We start from the raw sequence: 17,767 nt of genomic DNA on the forward strand, positions 1-17,767 counted from the left end.
GACATGAACAGTTAGGTGGTCTTGGAACGAGGGAATCACGTTCCTATAAAATCGGTGGTCCGATCAAGCGGTTCGACTGTATTGACATGTTCACAAAATCCAAAACTTTAGCTGTTGCATTGCTGATAAAAATCTAAAGACAACTTTAGTCGTTTCCCCTGACAGTTCTATTTGCTCAGATCAAGATTTTTATCCATTTTTTTCATTTCCCCATTGCTGCACTGTATTTCAGTCCACGGGCAGTCTAAAGCCGAGTGCTTATTCAGACAGCAAAATCCGTCATTTTTACATTGCTCAACAGCTTTATGTCAAAATTCAATGTTTATTAAGCGATAAAAAATGATAATCGATGCCATTGGTGAAGTTTTTTTTTAGTTATGTGCTTTGAAAAACATGATCATTTTATGTTTATTTTGTTACCGCAACAGGAGAGAGCAGCACTCCACAGAAGGGCGAATCCCCCTCCTCCCATAACCACCCTTGTAGGCTCCCAACCGGCCGATATATGGTCGTACGACAAGTTGACACCTGAGCAGATTGGAATGCGGCCGCTGGAACAACAAAACTGTAAGTTGTTCATCATTTAAAACGGAAACTTTTTGAGGGGTGGTTGCTTCGACCACCTCGTGTCAAGCTTGCATTGAGCATAACACCACATGACCCGGAATAACAATTTAATTTAAATTTAAACAATGAATACTATTAAGACAACAAAAACTGCTCAATGCCAAGCAGAGCAAATTACATCCAATATGGTTACTATTCTCTACACCTCTACAGCCTGTTTCACTCTAAAAAGGGGGATCATCAGAAGGTCCTTATTCAAATATGGACAAATAAAATTCTATTTGAATAAGGACCTTCTGACGACCCCCTTTTAGGGTGAAACAGGCTGTAGAGGTGTATAGAATAGTAACTGTATTTGATGTAGTTTGAATTTATGTTTTTGACTCACTATAAAAAGCTTATCGTCTCCCAGGGTTTGATTTTGTTTGTTTGATCGACGTTTTGATTTGTTATACGTGAAAGTTGTTTTTGCATCAGATGCCAACTGGTCGACTGTCGCACCTTTGGGTCGCAACAATTGTGTCATTACCACTGCTACTTCCCAGAAACCGCAGGTAAGCTATTCTTGGTGCACTTCTCTGGAAACGACCCAAACAGCAAAACCCGTCATTTTTAAATTTTCCGAAGCATGTAACAATGACGAATTTTGCTGTCTGAAAAGTCTCAAATTTTCACAGTTTTCGATTAATCTTGTCATTAGTGCGTCGCGAATGCCACAGAGACATTGTTTGTCTGGCCATGATCTTCAATAACTTGTTTGGATGGAACTCATTGTTGCCATAGTCAGCAGATTAGAAATGGAAATGTTTTGCACTGTACGTCAACTTGCCATGACCAAACACATGCGTCCGAAAATAAATTTGGAGTTTTTTTGATGACATGCAAATTAATCGCGTTGCCGGCTGGGTTTTTTTTCTTCGCTTGTAAGTACAATTACCCAGCCAACAAATCAGTCTTTTTTCCATCGATTTAACGTCTGCGGATGTTAAATCCATGTAAAAATGTATTTATTTTTTAATGTATACTGTATTCCCGAGCCAGTAGGCGAAAAATGGAAACTGTTTATTTTTCAAAACGAGCATTTCTAGACCACAACATGTTTGTTCTCGTGTTTTCAAGATTGTCTTTATTTCCAGGTCACTGCTTCTGAGATTTCTTCATCTTCCAAAGCACCCACTGTTGAAAATCAACCCCCTACAACCCAAGCACCGATCATGAGTTATCCCCCTTACCCCCCTGGGCCTCCCCCAGCTGGGCTGAATGAACAGGGTCACGTTCATTCCAACAGCAGTCGGTTTTCCCAAATTTCCAACCCTAGAAAAATGGCCTCTCACGCGCCTATAGGGAGTCATTTAGGGGGCAGCAGCAGCGTTGGTGTAGTGGGCCCTCAACAACAACAGACGTCCTTGAAGCCGATTGGGTCACATTTAGGTGGAGCGGGTCACATTCGCAACAACCCTACTTATCCTCAAATGCAGCAGGTAAGCATCTATGCAATAATGATACTAACAATTATATAGCGCGACATCCATAGTAAAAAAACATGTTCCAAAGCGCTGGACCAGTCAATAGCAAACAAAAAATTTTGCCAATTTCTTATAACGATTTGTAAAAATCAGACATTTTTAATGCCAGTCGTAATTTCATTTTTATTCTCAGCGTCTTTTGTAAGAATAGGCCAACAATTGCAACAACCGGGAAGCTGTCATATTCAGTAGTGCGTTTTGTATGAAGGTGTTGCATAACAGCAGTTAGTTAAGAAAACGCAAATTCCTGCCGGGATTATAATGCATAGTTTTAGCAGATATGGCTATGTGCCAAACCATGTAAAATTTTGTATACAAAAGACATATTTGGAAGCACATAAAACGTATACTGCATTTGGTAGTTGACGAAACGTGGTGTTTATCGTCTTTTGTGCACTCTTATACGTCCTGATATAGTGGCGTTAGCAAAGCTCGGAGATAAAACCTTTCAGCATACCATGTGTCGGGCGGAGTCAGTTTTTTCTTTTAACCGCCCAACGTTTAAAGGAAAAAATCTATTTTTATTTTTTGTTCGAATTTCCTCTTAAACGACAATCGAGAACGATACATTTTGTGCCCCCTTTTTTCAATAAACATATCATCACAGGTTCAAAGGAATTTCCCAGGCAATCCAATGCAGCAGCAGCAGCAACAGGCTCACACACCGCGCTACCACCACGTTCCTTATTACATGCAGCAACCGGAAATGTCAAGATATGCTCAAAGTATGGGGTCGGATGTCAATTGGCAGCAACAACCACAGCAGCAGCAACACCCCATGTACAATCCATCTTCCCGCCACCCTTCCGTCGGCCAGTACCAACACAAGGTAAACTGCTTCCTTGGTGTTAATTTAGTTTTCAAAATCCGTTAATATAACGTCTGCCGACGTTTAATCAATGTAAAAACGATGATTGCAATTTGCAACACCACCTCATTAGACTCGCTGATGTTGCTGTGGACAAGAATCGAGATTTTGTGAGGGAATTTCTTTATCTTGTGAAAGTTCATATTAGTATCTTTGAGTTGATGATATGACAATTTAACAACGGAAAGCGAAAAGCCCTCGAGCTTTTAAGCTCATCTTACCCTTTTCGCTTCATGGTTTTTGCTGTTTCTGTCTACTTTAAATATCGTTAATACAAATAGGACATATTTCAAGGATTTATATTTTAATCTCTGTCGAGAATTATCAAAACTATAGTTTCGCATATTGTTCTTGTATTTGTTTCAGATGCAAAAATGTGGTTTTGTGTTGTGATCGTGCTTGCATTGCAGTATATACTGAGATTAAGCCAAAACCACTATATCTCTTGTTGTTTGGCAGGAAATACTCAATAGCAATGGAATGTACGGTCCCTTTCCCCCTCCATACTCCAACAACATGCAAAATGCAAACGCTAACCAAGGACCAGTCATCCAAGGCTATTCCAATCCGGTTCTGACCGACTCAAACCAGTCGTTTCAAGTTCATCCCGACACGCAGGCGAGTTACGTGCGTGAAGACGAGCACTACTACAACGGTGGGAACGAGTATGTGATGCGAGGTGTGGTGCCGAACAACTTCACCAACCCATCCCAAGGCGGAAACGCAGATTGGGATCACAGAATGGGTCGAACGGGCTATCAACTTGCCAATGCAGGTAAAAAGGCCTTTTTTAATACGCTTACTAAGGAACGTGCAGTTTAGATTCTAGAATTTCAAGTTCAGAAAAATCCAAATATGAAACATTAATTTTTTTTCTAATAACGAACGGTTATGAAAGAAAATGCCATTATTCGAACAGTTGGGCTCCTAAGAATAACAGTAAACCCGAAAAACGGGAAGAGATGATACTTTTAAGTTAAAAATATTTTCTTGCCAAACAACAACGATTTCAACGTCAGAATAAGACAAGAGATTTCAAATGCAATTTTATTGTAGTAGAGTTAAAACTGGACTACAACCACCACCACTACTACTACTACAGAGGGTTTGATTATTCTGGAACACTTCGCCATGTGTTGACTCCTTAAATTTATCCATACTGTCATAGTGGTGTATCGTTGAAAGCCATAGCGTGAGCAAATTATTTTTCGTCTAAATCCATGTGTTATGTCCAGGTGTAAACGGTCCTTCTATGGTTGGTCCAGGACCGGGCTTTGATGCAGAATCGCAGCAGCAACAGCAGCAGGTGTGTGGCCTTGAATTTTGTGGTCTTGGAATACCTAGAGCGCCATGAGAAGCGGTAGATTTGTGAAGTTCGTACAAGAAATTCACTAGAAATTTCGAGATGATTTCATCGTTTAATTATAAAAAAAAGCTTAACGGACTTCGGACTTCTCCCGGCTTTATGTAAATACTTGAAAGATGTGTTTGGAAACCCGCGAAATATTTGTTCGAAGAAACCAATGGATTTCTTGCCACCGATCAAATTAGTTTCTATCCGCTGTGAAGCTGAAGGAATTTTTCGATGACAGTTTCCTAAGTTTCAACTACTATTGCTAATCGCACTATAACCAGTAATATAAAAAGTTGACAAGAGAGTGAACTATGGTAGTGCTTCCATCTGGTAAGGCATGCCACGGCTATTTTTACCAAATCTTAACGATTTCCTTTTGTTGAAATCGCTTGCTTTCGTACAACATGTCACATCAGATGAGAAAAATTACAGATATTTAGCACTGTTGAAGCGCTCTGATATAAAACCGCTCAAATTTCATTTGCAGATGTGGAAGGATTGGTAAAAGACCTTTCCTGAATTTAACCCTTCCCGGATCTTCTCTACTGAATTTCTCACTTTGTCGGTTTAACCACGATCTTCCTGGCAAACAACTTATGATCAAATATTCTGTGCATGTCCTCGGTGTTCATCTTTGTGTTTGTACTGCCTGTAGTTATGACGAAGAACTTAAAATCAGTTTGCAGTTGCAAATGGATCGGATTTTGTCTTCAGCTGCTTTTGTTCGAAAAGGTATGTTAGCTTGCTTCGACTTCAGAAGACGCCTCGTTTGATTTCAACAACTACAACCAAAGCGTCGCTTATGTGACGAAACTTTTTGAACTTTTACGACTTGATTGGCAATTCGGAAGCAGTGAGTAATCCATTATTGTACAAGCTTGTTCTACTGCCAGTACGTTTGTCGAGAAACCCCCCCTTATTCTTGGTGTCGGCCATCTTTCATTATTTGTCTCTCGTAACCCTACTTTGTGACTGTCTTGCGGGTATTCAATTTATACGCTAATGTCGTATTAAATTTGCTTTGGCATAATCCATTCACTGTCTCTTGCACCAGGCTTGGCAGCAAAGGAAGAGTTGTAAAAACGTCAGAATAGATTTTGTGGCTGATGAATTGTTAACCGAAATTTTTATATCAAGTTTCAGGGAACGGTGTTTCAAGTACTTTAACTGCAGGTCTCATTTTCACCCAGCCATATTGATCCGATGTAGATTCAGTGACACGCACACATACATACGCTTGCAAACAACCAGTTCGCGTAGGTGATTAAATTCATAGGGCGGGTTCGAAGAGGCTGATGCGAACCGGTTAAATTTCACCATGACGTGGTATGCTGATGTAAGATCAGTAGGCTATCCGTAGGTTGCAGACATGAATTGGTGGTTGAATTTGAAAACGAGTTTTAATCAATGCTCTGCTCAAGTTCAGGTCATTCGAAGCAAAGATTGATTTGAATATAAAGGCATTCCGCGAAATTTTTCATTGACATCGAGAACCGCAACTCAAGTGAACTTTCTTCAGGATTTGTGGTTTGTTTGTTAGAACAAAAATCTAAGTCTCTCAACCGTCATATGATGCAGGCAGTGAAACATAGAACTTTGAAAGCTGAAGTCAACATATTTTGCCAAAACCTGTTCCTATGTTCGACCATTTTTATTTGGTTATGTACAATTAGTGTCTTTGTATTGTGCGGCCACACTTCAACAAAGTCACACATACTATCAGTGGTCTTCAATCGGGGGTCCGCGGACCCCCATGGACTGACTAAAGCATTTTGTATTAGCAGCATCATAATTCCCCCTCTTGTCACTATTCTGCAGTCCGATACCATCGAAGTACAGAGCGTGTAAAATTCTTGTTAGACATGATTTTGTTCAAACAACCATAGTAACTGAAACCATACGCAAAGTTTAACAAAACATATTCCATTAGCTGTAAATTAATCTTCCTCTGCAGTAGATTAATCATATTTGATCAGCTTTAGCGTCTTGGGTCATAGCAAGTTCTTGGGTCACATCGCAAGGAAAGGCAGATTTGAAGATTTATCTTTGAGTGAAAAAAAAACTGTCGAAAAGCTCTAACATTTATACTTCTACGTAGTTTTCAACAATATAGTGAACACCCTATTAAAGTTTGGCAAGGCGAACGAGATTAATCAAACTGGAGCATCATTGTACAACGAGGACCGTATCAGTTATGATACCTACAGAGAGAGAGGGAATCTTTCATAAACTCCTTCGTCTATTTTTTTCTATCTTTCGGTTTGGTTACCAGTTCAGGCATGTTTTTTGCGGTTGTTAAAATATTTACAAATACATGTTTTGGTCCTTTGTTCTATTCCAGTTAAAATTTCATTTTCTGATTAGTTGCTTCTTGCAATTTGTCCGAATTATCGTAGTTTTTTAAGGTGTTTTTTTAATTAAATTTCAGTTTACAGTCTATTTTTTTGAAAACACATTCCTTTATTTTTCTAATAATTAAGTTACACAAATAAATGCACAAAAAGTGATCATTTTCTAAGATATTTTGTTTCGACGAAACTTAATGTGCCTCAAAACTACTTTGGAACCGCTTTGATGTGACTATCCGATCTGAATTATGTAAGCATCAATCTACCAGATAAGATTAAGTCTTTATGTAAACGCACGTTCTTGTTTTGATGAAAGTCTGATTAACAAGCTTCTGTTGTCAACATCAACAAGTTGGTTGAAAGTAAACTCAAAAATAGAAAACCGGTTTGCTAATCCACTGCCTCTCTAAAATTTGAAAAAGGCCAAACTGCGTATAACGTCGTTGTGGGCAGACAAGGTAACTTCTTGTAATATACATTATTTTCTGTTGCGCTGGTGTGACGATCGAAAGGGCCTTGATTCGACATCTATCAAGATCGCGTGTCTGTGTCTTCGGCGATGCACTGAAAGACATACTTGAAGGTGCAAGGGAATTGGCTTTCTTGCCTTCCCTTTGACCTGGAAGAAGTCTTCGACCCGGGGAATAGCTAGAATACGACAAAAGCCACACTGCTGCACTAAATATTGTTTTTCTAACAGGTTAACCGGATAGTAAATCCAAACAGCTCTATTTCGAAGTTTATACAATACGTATAATAAGTCGGTCCTAAAATCCCATAATAGTGCCACAATTCTTTATTTGTAGCCTATTGCACATTGCCAATGTCCACATATGAACAGTATACCCTGCAGTATTGAAATTGTATTTTTCCGAAAAAAACTTTGCTGTTTTATTAATAGATGGCAGACAACAGAGTGGGCTAACCGTTAAATAAAAAGGATTCAATTGTAAGAACGACTGTAGCAGTAACGAAACAAATTCGAATGTTTTCGGTGCAACACTTAAAAGTACAAACACTTTAGAGTACAAAAAATACGCAAATAAGCTCACTAAATTGAAATACATTTCCAAGCAAAATTATATACATTCGGAAATTGAACTGAACAAATCTTCCCCACGTAAAGTATGGGAAGTCATTAACTCACTGCTGCCAAATAAACAAAAATCAAAGCAAACAATCAATTCCATTAATATTGATGGAGTGTCATCAAACAAACCCATCGAAATGGCGAACCAATTCAATAAATTCTTCTGCAACGTTGGAAAAGAGATCTCTGACAGCGTTCCGCTTGCCAACGATAACAACTTCACATCCTACCTTACAAACCACGTTCCTTCTTCTATTTTTCTTGAACCAACGACTGGCGATGAGGTACTCAAAGAAATCCGAGCTCTAAAACCCAACAAAGCAACTGGCTACGATGACATTTCAGCATATTTCATACAGATCGCCTCCGTGATTATTGCCCTGCCCTTCTCAAATCTTATTAACTATTCCTTTCAGTTCGGTATTTTCCCTGATACATTTAAACTTGCCAAAGTTGTACCCGTCTTCAAATCTGGAGACAAACTTGAGGTAAATAATTATAGACCTATCTCCCTTTTATCGTCTTTCGAAAAAATTTTGGAAAAGCTCATATATAAAAGGGTCTCTTCCTTTCTAGACAAACATTCTGTCCTTGCTCCTACGCAATTTGGATTTCGGTCTGGCTCCTCTACTTCATATGCCGCTATTGATATTATTAGTGCCACCTATGAACACGTAAAAAGCAACCTGTACACAGGTTTGGTTCTCTTGGATCTCAAAAAAGCCTTTGACACAGTATACCATCCCATTCTACTATACAAACTCAACCACTATGGAATCCGAGGTACAGCAAACGAATTATTCTCCTCCTACCTAAAAGACAGAATGCAGTATGTCGCGATTAATGAACAGGAATCTGAACAGAGATGCATAACACACGGTGTACCTCAGGGTTCAACGCTGGGTCCATTACTGTTTTTATTGTACGTAAACGACTTACCAAACTGCACGTCTTCTGTTCCAAGACTTTTCGCAGACGATACCTGCCTGGTAATTAACGCTCCTAATCTAACCTACTTAGAAAAGGAAATATCGTCTGAATTACTTAACATCAAGAACTGGATTAATGCCAATAAATTAGTTATCAATCCTTCCAAATCAAATGTCATTGTAATCCCTCCTAAAAAATGCAGCTACCCAGAAGATATCAATGTACTTTATAATTGTGTTCAGATCGAACAAGTTAAGTTTGCCAAATACCTTGGCATTATTTTTGACAATGGTCTAAATTTTGAACCTCATATTAATATGCTCCACAAGAAACTTTCTATATCTGTAGGGATATTGTCGAAACTCAAATACATTCTTCCAAACAAAACATTATTACAATTATACTACGCACTGGTACATTCTCATATCGTATATGGGATAACGATTTGGGGTTCATGCTGCAAGACACAAATGAACAAGCTTAGCACCTTACAAAATAAGGCTGTCAGAATAGTAGCAGGTGGCAGGTGGTCTGATCATGTCACACCTTTCTATAAGAAACTTAACATACTCAAGCTTAAAGATTTGTACGAACATGAAATTGCTAAATTCATGTTTAAATTTGATACGGATGTATTGCCTCTGCCTTTCGCACACTACTTTGAAAAAACCAAACTCATGTATAATGCACGACTTACTAGACACTCTTCCAATGATTGTTATTTTGTCCCACGTTACGCCTCATCCCGACTCCAGCGCAGCATTAAATATGCCGGAGTGAAAGTCTGGAACTCCTTACCAACGAGCTTGCGTAAATTGTCATTTTATTCTTTTAAAAAACAACACAAATACTCACTCATCGCCAAATATTAGCACGATTAATTTTGTATTACCTTTATGCTACCGATAGACTACTAAATATATTTCTCTATGACCATCTTCTAACACCTTGTCTCAATTTTCGTTATTGAATTATTCTTATCGCAATTTTAGAACTTCTATTAGAATCTGGGGTATCTGCTTGACTCGAAGACCCATGGTCTCTTCGCAGATTCCCGTTGCTGGAAATTCCTTTTTTATTGCTGTATTTATTGTATTATATTTACCTACAACGAAATAAAATCAATCAATCAAACACTTGTTTCCTCTTCAGAAAAAACAACCACCTGTAGCTAAAGAAAGCGACAATTGTCTATCTGCAATGTCACTTAAATGCAATTTCTATCATAATTTTTTTTTTAAGTCAAATCCTTATCAAGCAAACACTATTGCGTACAACTGCGTCTATTGTAAAACCGCCGTTGCAGCAAGTGCTGCAATCATGCACTTCACCTTTAGGCTATTGGCGTTTTGTCATATACGTGTTGATAACTGCTTCATTAAGATGCTTCTTTGCTTTCGTAATGAAGTGTCTGGTGGACATACCAATATGTCATGTTCAAATCGCATGAAAAAGTTAATTGATAAGCATCGTTGGAATGCAGAAGCCGGGAAATAGAAGATATTAACGAGAAATGCTTCCGTAACCTTTCACCTGCTAGTTTTGAAGGTTCTGTAAATTAGGAAAATATCGTAAAGAATTCCGATCTGTCAGCGAAAACGTATTATTTATTTTCGAAAAAATACAAAAGTGGAAGTATTATTGAATTTTATGACATCATCATTACTAGCCTAAAGTAAGATTTTCGATTCAAAAGGTTTTAAAGCTTGGTCGAAGAAATTTCTGGGATCGGCCTGACCACTGACATGCAGCATGGACTTAGGTTTATTGATATCATTGCTGTAGGTTGTAGAATGTAGAGTATCATTTGTCTGAGAAAATAGTCTGTGTACTGTTTGGCATGTACAAAACTAAACCAAACTTCCATTTAATGAGACAGACCAGTAGCAGATTTAGAGGGGGTTACTTGGTCACGTACTCCCCCCCACCCCCCCAAAAAAAGCGTAAACAAACAGGCAAATTTTTTTCGTTTTTGAAAAATTTTCTTGCTCAAGTGTATCGTAAGTTGATTTTTTATCTTGTTAAGAATTTTTAATTTTTCTTTAACTGTTAAATTGACCCAATTTTTTGTACGTAGCCATTTTATTCAGGCGCTTAAACCCAGGGGCGCCGGAACGGTTTTTGACTGGGGGGGCAGGATTATGAAAAAAGGGCACTTTTGTTGTTGAAAGGCCTTTTTTTGTAAGTTTTAAGTTGAGATATAGCGATAATGCTCATCCATCAGCACATCATCGAATAATGATACAAGTGTCCGGTATACAAAGAACAACGGCACGGAAGGGCATCAGCCGCATCATGCTATGTTATAATGATGTAGGCTAATCTACCGTGATAAAGAATTTTGTGTCTTGAATATTATTTCGAGGCAGAAATGAAAGATTATAATTAGGCTGAAAGCGAGTAGCTGAAATTGTTATATCGTATTGCAAAATGTGCAGTGGCTTACATGACTTTAAAAGGGCACCATTGCCCCCCCCTGCCCCCCCATCCACAGAAAAATTGAGGGCAGGGGAGCATTCGCCCCCCCTGCTCCCCCGCTTCCGGCGCCCCTGCTTAAATCTTTGTGTATTCTACGAAACAGTGCAGCATTCGGTGCTGCATCATAATGACTGTAGCCTGTGTTTAGTTGTAGCCTATAGCAGTTGGTCTTATGATGTCATAAGCGTATTTTTCTATTTATTTTGAGTCTTTTTTTCTTACATTTCTTTTGTTTAATTAAGGACTTCGGACAGCTTCATTGCCTATGATGGGCAGCCAAGATACATATTTGAGGAAAGAGTAGTGCATAGCTGCAGACAGTTGCCCAATGCTCACCGTTTCGGCCTTACAGCTTCATCAGTACAGTAGGTACAGTACACTGGGTATGACCACAGGCCGACCTTCTTACTTTTAGCAAAAGAGTTTTGAATGTGTGATCTTATCAGTAAATTCGATTAATTTCTCTAGCCGTTACAACCTACACCGAAGCTTGCACAAACTTATCTATTGCATCACTTTTTGTAAAGCAGGGCTTGCGTATAAAGAAGCTAGTATATCTGCAGCTTTGTTTATGGACAGCAGGGCTTGTTGATTCCCATGCGCGTATCTGATGTATCTTGTATGCAGTGTATACCGATCCTATAAAGTTGTTTATTTAGCATGTCTTTTTTATCATGGTAATCCATCTAACTGAAATAGAATCATCTTTTGCTTTTTTATTCAACAGACATTTTTAATTTAGGCGGTAGTGCAATGTTTTGTAATCTCTGGGAGGTTTAGTCAATGTATCTAGGCTACTTGGTGCAAGGAGATTAAAACCATTGATGATGAAATAAGGGTCAGAGTATCCTTGTAGGCTCGCATTGATCGTTTATCCATCACCTACGCATTAAGTGGCTACATGTCACAAAGTGCTTTCAAAACTCAATTATAAAAACCCCTGTCACAATTTCTCTGTAATATGTTTTTGGAAGTCATGAGTAAATTTTATTTTTTGTATTCTATTTCTGTGATTCATAAGAGAACAACTCATTTTGCATTATTTCCTCCATAGCTTGCAGTATCGCGTTGCAGCTATAAAAAATGAAACAAATTGACAATAAGATTTATACGAACGATGATGTCATCAATGAAACGTTTGCAAATTTCAAAGTGCTGAAGCGTTTCAACGGTGGGCAAAAGGAGATGCCAGAATATATTTCATTTTCTTGATAAGATTTATACTGGGTTTATTTGTTGTCGCTCTACAACAGCTAAGATCTTTTAGCAACAGGGCTCATGATTTTGTATCAGATTTACGATGTCATCACATTATTAGCCGACTTATTCTCACTGCGTTATGCAAGAGAGAACACAATCGATACCGTGTTTAAAATCGCAAGTAGGCTATGCAAAAAGTCGGCTGCATAGCCGAGTGGTGAGAGCCCTAGAACGGCAATCGAAAGGGCGCCGGTTCGACACCGCACAAGAGCATGCGGCTGTGTCTTCGCAGGACACTTAAAGGCATGCCTGAAGGTGGACACGAAGATTGGCTTCCTTGCCTTCCCGTCCACTTAATCTAAATCTTCAACCACCAGGTGTAAGCCTGGATACGAAAAACAAAAACAAGTTGCAAAAAAAATCAGTACACAGATATCATGAAAAATAATTTCAAAGCAATGAGATTATGGAGGCTGCTTTACGTCAAATAAATTAAAAAGCGAGTATAAAGTGAACGCTAATTTTCCTTCCAACTTGTCCTCATTCCCAAACAAAAAGCAACACTTTACACATCGTGGTAAACAAATGCCCAGACAACAAAATTGGTCATTTTTACGGGGCTGTGGACTCGGTCAAAAAATATACGACTCCTGCCTTTATAACGAGCCAACTCCGATTCTGGCTTCAGTGTCTCTTGATTGTGGAGGGTTGCCAGATTTTACTGAAATTTTGTCCTTTTTCGTTTTTTTTTTTTTTTTAAATTAATATCATGAAATTTCTAATCAAAGTTGAAACAGGGACTTTTACAAAACTGCCAAGAACCAACACTTCTATTTTGTGGTAAAGGTTTAGAACGCAACACAGAGAATAAGAAACTATATTTTGAAAAAATGTATTGCAAATTAAAATTTTACTGTTTATCGTTTTTCATCAAACCGGAGTCGGTGTCGGCCGTTTTTTAACGACTACGGACACGTCAAAATCCCACCGACTCCACGACTCCGACTCCACACTCCACAGCCCTGCATTTTTATGTTGAGTCAACGACTGCAGACGTTGAATCTATGTAAAAATTACGGATTTTGCAGTCAGGATGGTTGTTTATTCTCTTTCCCTTAGTTTAGTCTAGATTATTTGCAACTTGAAAGAAAATCTTTCAATTTAGTGAATATATAGCCTACGAAAGCGCTTAAAACCGCAATCAAATCATTTTGCTTGTGTATAATTTCACTTTAGCGTATTCTGTAGACCAGGGGTTCCCAACTTTTTTTACACCGTGGCCCCCTTTGAAAAGTTGAAAAGTCAATTGCCCCCTTATTTTTTTCAACCTTTTGAAAAAATTAATAAACGTCACTTTACAACTTACATAGAAATCTTATATTATTATTTTTGAAACAACCGGAAATTAAAGACCATTTATGAAGATTTAGGCAAAATGTACTAGTTTTTTATTAAATTTTAATTTATTTCCTTTGTTATATATTGTTGGAGTGGACTTAGAGACGATAATTTAAAAAAATACTATTTTTTAAACTTTTCTATGGCCCCCTTAAAAAAGGCTCATAGCCCACTAGGGGGCCATGGCCCTCAGGTTGGGAATCCCTGCTGTAGACCTACTATTATGATGATGTTTACATTTTTTAATTTTGTTTCTGAACAAAGTACTTTTAAAATTAGTCTGCATTAAGTTAATTGCCTTATAATCAACTTATAATTTACAAACTTGGAGAAGTACGATACCAAATATATTTAAAATATTAAACAAACAATAAAAGTTGTTAATCCTACAAAAAGTGCTCAATGCCAAGCAAAAAGCCAAGCAGAGCAAATTACAGTAAGCTTACATCAAATTAAGTCACTATTCTCTAATAACCTCCACAGTCTGTTTCACTCTTGTTTGGGTTCATCAGAAGGTGCTTATTCAAATAGAATCCCTTTTTATTTGACTAAGCACCTTCTGATGAACCCAAACAAGAGTAAGACAGGCTGTAGTCTGTAGAGGCTATTAGAGAATAGTAACTAAATTTGATATGTAAAATATTAAATAGATGAAGGATATTAGGCCTACTTATTCTCCATCTCTAAAGTAACCCATAGACAGAGATGGCCAAGATCACCAGTTTTGGTGATCTTGAAGATCAAGATCACTTTCAAGATAACTTTTGTGTGCTTGAAAGAATGAAGTTGTTGATCAATGATCTTGCAAAAAAAAAAACACATTTTACCTTACGCAACCTGATTAAAGGTAGTTGGTATTACTATTGCTTTTGATTACTCGATCGCTGGCCTAAGAATTGTAATATGTTGGCGACTGCTGCTATTAGGCTTATCAATCGTTGTCTTTGTGTAGAATCGCGACGTCGCATTGAAAAAGTCACAGTAATGAAAAATTCAGCAAATTTGCAATCAATTTTATGCTTTTTATTAAAAAAAAACACCTTTGAACTACATTATTTTTCACTAAATTTTTGTCGGGTTCATTTGAGAAGCTTTCATTCGTGTTACTCAATATTTTCAACTGTCACTGGATTACATCAATGTTTATTATAGGCTACCATTTACCCATCTGACAATCTTGATAGTTCAGTGGTCTGGGGTCAGATGATCTGCTCCAAACAAAAATACAAAACCTATACAAAAAGAGGCAGAATATGTTTTCTCATTTAATATAGCTTACTTGTTTATACTCAGACCTTAAACGATGAATAGTCTAGTTGATTTGCTGCAATAAACTGCTTTTACATGACCAAACTCGGCTATAGAGTACAGTTTTTTTAGCACTGCCATTCTAAACTTTTTAAACATACAAAATTGGATCAAAGAAAGCAAACATTTTTTTCACAAAAAAAGAATTTTCACAAAACAAACAATTTTTTCACAAGAACACACAAAACAGAACTAAAGTTGAATCATTTTTTTTTATCATACGTCAATGTAAAGTATAAACGGAAGCTGACTTATTTATTATGACCAATATAGAAAACTTTTTAAATTTTGAAAAGACAACACTGACAAAATTAGATTAAAACTTCAAATCGATTTTTTTTGGACACACATATCAGGGACACATATCATATTCAGTAGCTTAATGTTAATAATATAATTGCCATTAATTACTTTGTAGAGTACAAGTTTTTAAAAAAAAATCTTCTACTGTAGTAAGTAAACCTCAATTTTAAAAAGTGAACTTGATCTTATTGTTTTTCAAGATCACACAAATAAAAGTGATCTTTAAGATCAATATCTTTGGTTAGTTTTGAATCTTTATCCTTAGACTGACAAATCCTCTGATAAGGTATGCTTGACAGTTTCGCATACTTACAGAGGCTCTTGACGCTGGGCAGGTTACCGAGATTGGCAGAGTGAAGTTTTCCGATTGTTGAAGTGTTGTTGCCGGAGAATTATTCCATCCACTAGATGCCACTGAATGGAGAGCAGTCCTGAAATGCGTTGCTCAAGCGCACACCCCGAAAGTCGAACCAGCACCGCTTGATCTTGAGTCGGGCGCGTAACTACTGAGCAAACGGGGCGGACTATCATGCCCATTCTGCCCATAGCAAGCTTTACAATTAAATATTCTATACCAGCAGGTTTAGAAATTGTGCTTTCCTTGACATCTTAACATGGTGAATGACGCTAAATCTTAATGATTCACGTAAAGTCCACAGAATTATTGAACAACATAACGATTAATTTAGACGTTAATTGCAAGATAAATTCACCAGTGAAGTTTTGCAATTCCGGAATAAAAATAAACAACAAAACAGATAGACAAAAGAAAACTATATTTGGACAAAAACATACTGCAACGTCTTTTTCTTAAAAATAGGTGCTTGTAATAAGCTATAGCAACAATTATGGAAAAACGATAACGAAAGTGTAGCTTTTACAGACGCCTTACGTAACTTCAATCGTTAATGCAACGAAAAAAGCTGAGCTCAAAACGTCACCTGAGGCCTGAAGAAGTATTTTGCTGCCACTGAACTTTCTTGCCGCAACCTTACTGTGACGTCATTACAATTATTCACTATTTATAATTACGTGTATCTACGCCATTCTGAAAGCTTGAATGAGGGGATTCACGGGGATGTACTCCCTATAAATAACCATACATTTCCTTGAACATTACAATATGACAAACAATTCTCGTTAGATCAGCATTGATTTCCTGAGTCTGATTAGCATAAATCGTTTGTTGAATGAGCTCATCAATATAAATCCTAACCATGGGTAGAATCATGAGTTAGATTTCATTGCAGTCCAACTGACAGTTAGTCCAAGTGATAGTTCACAGACCCTAGCAAACAGAAAAACTTTCTGAAATTGCGGCATACCCTGCAGAGTTAACGGAGAACAGGAAAATGAAAGGCTTTTAAAACAGGACATTAAGAAGAGAATTGTATTAAAACCAGGTGTGAATTATTTGCTTTCTGATCACGGAAGCGTTGGTTAATTTCAAATAATAATCAAATTGCAGTGCTATCGATTTTAACACGAAGAGTCTAATAAATAACGATAGGCTGCATGGGCCAATTTTTTAAACGTCATTTAAGAAATAAATTATGATGGCCACATCCAGTTGTATGAAAATAACACATGCAGCCATCCGCTTTAAGATGCAAGGAAGAATTTGTAGCTGGTTCTGATAACATTAAAATAACAACGCTTGTGATAAAACAACGCATCTGCATGCTTTGGAATGCATTTGGGTTGCAATAAACTAGGTTGCTGTACTTGCTTTAACAATTATATGATTTGTTGCAAGGTAAGACAAAACAAGTTGGTGAATTTTCCAGACAGCAAATCAGTCGTTTTTTTTTACATTGATTCAACGTCCATAAACGTTCTTTCTTGCATAACGCAGTGATTATATTTCTGGTACCGTAATATTGTGATGACATTCTAAATTTAATACAAAATAGAGAATGAGCCCTGGCGCTAAAAGACCGTAGCAGTTGTAGAGCGATAATACATAAAACCCTAACATTATTATTTTTATCGTTCAATCATTACCAACGTCAGCGATCAGCTCTTTCTGTTAGTGGTCTGAAAGCGAGTGTCAGCAGAACCATGGGAACGCTTGACCTCTTTTTTTCTGATTTAAATCGTATTGAAATTTGAATGAAATCATGGTCCACTGCATTCACAAAATTGCTTGTTTTCAATTTAGTTCATTTTTTTTTTGCTTTTGCTATTAGTTGTTTCAAATAGAAATAGGAGAATTGATTAACCTTGAAAAGAAAGTACATTAAGATTTTTTTTCAAAAATTACCATTATTATAACCATGTTGTAACAGAAAAGTTCATTCAAACCTCATACAATCACTGCGACTCTGTTGCTGGTTTACTGTTTTGTTTTTTGTTTGTTTATCTTTATCCTGCATTGCGGGAAAGCGGACTTGAGCG

The 17,767-nt window shown here is 37.4% G+C and overlaps 1 protein-coding gene across 1 annotated transcript in view; it reads left to right on the forward strand.

The window, feature by feature from the left end:
• Positions 1–5,340, forward strand: part of LOC145764379 (ankyrin repeat domain-containing protein 17-like) — a 41,305-nt gene extending 35,965 nt beyond the window's left edge. Inside the window, exons 44-50 of the mRNA XM_082575995.1 lie at positions 429–567; positions 1,045–1,121; positions 1,704–2,048; positions 2,701–2,922; positions 3,421–3,736; positions 4,197–4,267; positions 4,803–5,340. Of these exons, the coding sequence (XP_082432121.1) occupies positions 429–567; positions 1,045–1,121; positions 1,704–2,048; positions 2,701–2,922; positions 3,421–3,736; positions 4,197–4,267; positions 4,803–4,820 (1,188 nt within the window). The 3' untranslated portion in view covers positions 4,821–5,340. The remainder of the gene's footprint in view (positions 1–428; positions 568–1,044; positions 1,122–1,703; positions 2,049–2,700; positions 2,923–3,420; positions 3,737–4,196; positions 4,268–4,802) is intronic.
• The last annotated feature ends 12,427 nt before the right edge of the window (positions 5,341–17,767 follow it).

Source organism: Aplidium turbinatum, chromosome 2 (genome assembly GCF_918807975.1).
Source record: "Aplidium turbinatum chromosome 2, kaAplTurb1.1, whole genome shotgun sequence".
Lineage (NCBI taxonomy): Eukaryota > Metazoa > Chordata > Ascidiacea > Aplousobranchia > Polyclinidae > Aplidium > Aplidium turbinatum.